Raw genomic sequence first — 6,004 nt, 5'->3', positions numbered from 1 at the left:
CGTGCTCATGCCCGTGAGTAAACAAAGGAGCACAGAGCACACTCACTCACGGGCACACTCACGCATGCATGCATGCACACGCACATGCGCACGGAGACACGAGCGCACACACACACGCACACACACGCACACACACACACACACACACACACATACACACACGCACGCACACACACACATACACACACACACACTAAGGCAAACTGACACACTGCCACTTGAATGCATGTAACAAATTGCTAACAGACAGGCATTTTTTTGTTTCTGCACATAATTTATTTTCTAAAGTAATTATTAGAAAAATGCACAGATGACAGCAGAATACATCATAAGAATATGAAGTAATGAGAATAGAAAATAGAATAGAAAGTAGAATACTAGAATAGAAAACTGAAGAAATTGAATAAATTCTCAGTATACTTTGAATTCAATATATACAATATACATACAACAATTCACATTCTTAAAAAAGTAGGGGAAAAAAAGTAAATGTACTGTACATACAGTATACTGTATATTCTTTCCACTGGAGAAGGTGAATAAAAAAGCTAACAAACTACAAGATTCAGTCGGTGCTCATCAGAAGTCAAACGGCATCAGTCAAAGACATTACTTTTAAGTTCCCCCGTGAGACTTACATCAGCCTGAGTGTGACGTCCATTTCTAAAAACTAAAAAGCGGTTTTGGGCAAGTTTGCCTTTCACGGAATTCCCCGGCGTACAACCTTTTTGAACTATTTACGTGCATTCGGAGAGCTGTCTCTCCACACGTGTGAAGGGTTCGAGGTTCGGTTTTTTAACGAAGCCAAAAAGAATTAGAGGAACTATAAGCGAGGAGTCGGGAATGATAACATCCCTTGGTAGGCTGCCCATATCAGGATTCTAATGATACAACATATGTTCTCATTGTAACATAAGAACGCCCGTGTTTATTGTATGGAAAAGAAGGGAAAAAAAAACGCCCCATGTTTATTAAATTAAGAGCTGAGCGATCTCAGGGAAGATTGACGGTTCAGGAAAGGGGTGCAGGTACGGGTGATATTTTTACACAAAACACACTTAGTGCAATTAAGGCTGTGTGTTGGGCTCTGGGCCCGGGTCTCTGTAGACCAGGTCCTAGCGGGGGTCAGGCTAAGGGGGGGTTTGGGGGGGTCCCCACGGACACCACCCCACTCAGCAGCTTGGAGGTCACACACACACACACACACACACACACACACACAAACACACACTGGACCCCCACTTATACCGCTTCGATAAAACCACTGAAACTGTCACCTCGCGCCTGGATCTTTCGCCCCTGTTCGCCCCCCTCCCCCCGCTCACTTAATTTCCACACCTGCAGGTCTTTGCTGCGGACCTCTGACACAAGGCCGCGCTGACACAGGGCTTTTTTGGGAACGGCGGTTGAACCACGTACAAATGACGATGGATAGCAACACATTCGCCCGTGCGCTTCGCACCCACGGCCAATTTGCACCCACTTCCGTGTCATTTACCTTCTTCACACATCAAAGAACCGAGCGGTGAGGTCTGGTTGTGAAGGTCCAACCTGCTCGCCGTGCCGCTGTTGTCAGACGCGCACCGCTCTCTTGCAGCGGGGCTTCCTGTGTTAAGTCCCTCCATGTCGGCTTCCTGTTTCGGGTCAGCCTCAGTTGTCATCACACGGAGCCCCGCGCAGGGCAGCCTGTCGTGTGAAATCAGGCTCTGGTGCTCTCTCATCTCATCGCCCCGCAAGCCGCCGTGCAAAAAAGGACACGTCACACACACTTGGGTTTAAACTAACAATGGCCGCCGTGATGCCATGTCGAGATGCGCAACTGACCACGGGAGACGGATCGATATCCGGATTCTAGATTCCCCGCTTGTCAGGAAGGGGTTCTCACTGCTTGTGCCTGTTTGTCTCCGCTGGTGGGTGTGACGCTGTGGCGGTGCTTTTCAGATGGAGAGGCAGATGTCCATGGGCTCTGGCATGATGGGCATGCAGGGCCCTTCCCACAGCAGCTCCTGTTCCTCCACTCACATTCCCTCCATGCACTCGGAAGCCAAATTGGTGAGCTGTGTTTTGTCTTCCTGTTATCTCTGTCATACACCCGACCGCATGCATGCGCTGTTTACCACCACATGTTATGACACATGTATATGTGTGTGTAAGCACGCGCGCACGCATTCAGGCATGCGCGGGCACACACACTCTCACACACACACACACACACACACACACACACACATGTACACACACACTTCTCTCTCGCACACACTTGCTTTATATGTTGCAACTCTCTTTTCCATCGGCCCGTGCCAGCAAAGCTGCGCTCTTAGGTCTGCGTGGATTTCATCATTTGGTGTGGAATCAAAGCTGCGTCTGAACATGCCAGCGCCGCGCTGCCTGGAATAAAAGAGCCTTTATGTGGTGGTGGTGGCGGCGGCGGCGGTGCTTGGGCTGCCCACTGACGGCCTGATGTATATCTTAATGTACAGAACATGTTCTGTAGATCCTGCAACTTGTTAGCACTAGTTTAGCACAGCAGCAAAAAAAAAAAAAAAAAGTCAGATGACCTCATCGCTCACAAAGCAGGCAGTGAGAGCAGTGGGAACGGGACGGGACGGGAGAGAGGGGTTCGGGGAGAGTCACGGAGGGTGATTGCACAAAGAGGGAGAGGGGAGAAAGGAGTCCGTCCTTGTAACCTGACTTCAGACACTGATACGCGCTGATGGAATATTATTATCACTGGCAAACACCTCCGTCCATGTTTATTTTTGCAACAAAAGCAAACTCGCGGCGCGGGAAAGAAACTGTCAGGGGGAAAACGTCCGCATTTGTTTTTCGAAAACAGAAATAGAAATATTGAAATGGCCGCGCGTAAATCATAACAAGTGTCGCGACTGTGATATCAAGGAGTGACAAGCCGTAACGCGATACGCGGGCTGTTTCTCTGGGTTTCTAATGGTTTTTTCGCCGGGCCGCCGAGCCTGCCAGATAGGAAGATGTTGGAGGCAGAAAGACGAGATAGCAGAGGTCATTAGAGGAGTTATTGCTCAGATAGGGGGGAGTGGGAGCATTCTCAGGGCACTTAATTCTGCCTCTTTCTCTTGCTCTCCCTCATGATTGATTGTCTTTGTAGTCTTTCAAATCTCTTCAGCTGTTGCTATGGTTACACGCAGGGGTAACACAATATTAGTGTATTAGGCTTATCTCCCTGCTGGCTGTCATCCAGACACATCTTGCCTCCCCCCCCCCCCCCCCTCCCATCTGTGTAATTTGATTGTAAATGCTCTGTTTGGACTCCCATAAACATATGCAGCCACTAAATGGGTGAGGGCTCCGCAGCCTAACAACTTTCTGGTTCGCCGGGCGTTTGCGCCGAAACGCGCGGCACCCAAATGGGATTCGCTGGAGATTGCGCTTCACGATGCTTCCAAATGCACTGATGGAATTCCAAGATTGCGGACAGAAAGTGAGAGGCTAATTGTGTTATCGGGATGCGATCTCCAGCAAGGTTTTTATAAGCATGAGCGGGATCTCTAATGTCCGTAATATCCGCGCCCGGGCCGGGTCGATAAATACGGCCCGCGCTATCGGATGACTGCGCCGTGATCAGCCCCATGTGTCCCCTGCGATGTGCTCGATCCGGCTCTAATCACATTACCCCGACCATGTTGACTTTCTGCCAATGGGAAATCTCTGCACTGTAACTCCACACCCCCCGAGTCACAGACCAGGACCTACTGCTCCGCTCCACGTTTACATTATGGGAGAAGAGAGAGGGGGATTGAATGGGACTTTGATGGACGGGAAGAAAGTACTGCAGAGAGACAGGCAGAGGTAAGGAAAGTTGACAACAAGCAGCTCGTGAGGACAAAAGACGAGGAAAAAAATCCCCCACAAAAATTCAGTTTGGACTCTGGCTGGTTGCCATGACTTGAAAGCTCGCGTGTGTGCGTGTGTGCCTGTGCCTGTGCCTGTGTGTGTGTGTGTGTGTGTGTGTGTGTGTGTGTGTGTGTGTGTGTGTGTGTGTGTGTGTGTGCTGGTGTTTTCTAGGACCTGGAGGCCGCCGTGGCAGGGACAACCCTCCCCCCAGCGGAGGCAGCGTGCAGGGGGGGGGGGACGTCGGCTCGGGCTAATGACGGCTAATTGATTTTGCGGTAGGCCTTAGTGGCAGGGAGGCCTGTCTCTGGCGTAAATAGTTAATGAGCTGAAAGGCTGTGACCCCACGGAGAGTCATATCACGCCATCGCCACGGAGCCCTGTGTTTGGGCTTTGCGGGCCAAGGACGATATCTCTTGGACGCCGCGTTCGTCTTTGTGTCTTCTCCGTCCAACAACGCCCTCCGGCGCTTTGCGGTGAAGCCCCCGCGGTGGTGTAAGAGCTGGCTGGTCAGAGGGTTTGTCTTAGGCGTTCAGAGCGTGGAGCCCCGGCCGGGTCGTTTTCGGTTCGGAGCGTTTGCGCTGCGTTCCTTTCGGCGGGGTGTGGTTGTGTTTCTGTTGTGTCTGGGGAATACGATTGTGTTTGTTATGCGCCGCGGAGTGTTGGGACGGTTGACCCTCGCAGCGTGGAGGAAACTCAGCGCAGAGGAGGCCAAGTTCCACAGGAGGCGACGCCAGGGCAGTACGTCAGCGCTCAGAGGCAGCGCTCCGCAGGCACCCACTCCCTGCGTCACTCGCCGTTTTGACCCGCACGCGCCGACACAGGGTGCGCATAAACACACACACAGACACACACGCTGGACCGTATACTGTACACCGCACGGGCCTGCGCACAGGGACACGCGAGGGCTGTTTGCTTACAGAAGAAATGGCATCCGATGGCTCGATATCTTTGTTTGCGTGATGAAAGACGTTCATTATGCGTTTTGGTAAGAGGTGAAGTCCAAACAGGTCCTTATCACACTGGCTTTGCGGCGCATGAGTCAGCCGGGGCGTCCCTTCTTCAAACTAGGGAGCTTTGGCATGCGCCTCTCTTTTTAACAGAGGCCCATAATTTCCATATCCTGTTTACCTGCAAACTCTGGAGAGACAAAAGATCTGGTGCAGAGCCTGATGCATAAAATGTGTTATTTATTATCTCCCTAATTAACCATTGTTTGCTTAGTTACCGAGGACAATAAATGTGTCACTATGCGTCGGCTGGGTGCTGAGTTTTTTACGAGATAAACAATACTACATGTACGCTGCAGCTCTCTTGGCCGCGGAGCTGGCACTGGACGCGGGGGTGACATAATTCCTGGCCCGCTGTAAATGTGCTCCTTTTCACTTGAGGAGGGGAAAAAACAGAGCACTTCTTAAAGCAACGTTTCATAATACACAGGAGGAACGACAATGGAAGTGTTCTGAGGCGAAAAAAAAAACCTAAAAAATAACGTCGCTCCTTACATTTCAATTCTATTGCCCTCGCCGGCCCGGCGTTTTTTGGACAATCGCCGCGCTGCAACAAGTGACTTACAGAGCGTTTTTCACTCATATTGGAACCGAAGAAGCGAAGGGATGGGAACGGATCGGGTTTCCAAAGGCCAAAGAAAATAGGAGCACACCGCGTGTAGCGCGAGCAGAAAGGTGCCAGTTTTCATCCCGGCTCCGCTGTGATTGAGTGAGCGATTAGCTCAGTATGAAGTCATTTGTAAGTAGTTAAACCATTAGAGTAAATGGTAACGCAATTACGTGTCCCATTCATTTTCTTCCCTCGTAGTAGAGAAGCACCTCTAGGCGAAAAAAAAAAAGCTCTGGTGTTGAAGAGACGCGGCGCACAATAGTAGTCTAGCTCCAGGTTTTGTAAGCAACATCTGTATGAATGGTGGCATTGTCAGGGGATGATGTCATCGGAGAGGGACGGTGAGCTAAGAGCACAGCTGAATCTGCTTCAGAGTGCTCTGGAGCATAGGGTTAAAGAATGTTTCTGCGTGTCTAAGTGTGTATTTGTGTTTGTGTGCGTGTGTGTTAATGTGCAAATAAATCTTAGTGGTTTTTGGCTTTTACGGCATTGGCACTCTCTCTGGCACTCGCTGCAT

At 50.5% G+C, this 6,004-nt stretch overlaps 1 protein-coding gene across 5 annotated transcripts in view; it reads left to right on the top strand.

Annotated features, from left to right (window-relative positions):
* The window catches only part of creb5b (cAMP responsive element binding protein 5b), a 44,950-nt gene that overhangs the window by 23,938 nt on the left and 15,008 nt on the right, over positions 1-6,004 (top strand). For all 5 annotated transcript variants that reach the window (XM_080005233.1, XM_080005235.1, XM_080005234.1 and 2 more), the window contains 2 exons: positions 1-13; positions 1,942-2,052. The exon at positions 1-13 is cut by the window's left edge and continues 114 nt beyond it. In XM_080005233.1, coding sequence (XP_079861359.1) covers positions 1-13; positions 1,942-2,052 — 124 coding nt within the window. The remainder of the gene's footprint in view (positions 14-1,941; positions 2,053-6,004) is intronic.

The sequence above is a fragment of the Zeus faber genome, assembly GCF_960531495.2.
Source record: "Zeus faber genome assembly, chromosome: 8".
In the NCBI taxonomy this organism is placed as follows: domain Eukaryota; kingdom Metazoa; phylum Chordata; class Actinopteri; order Zeiformes; family Zeidae; genus Zeus; species Zeus faber.
The sequence above is the reverse complement of the archived record's forward strand: the minus strand, read 5'-3'. Positions and strand labels throughout refer to the sequence as shown.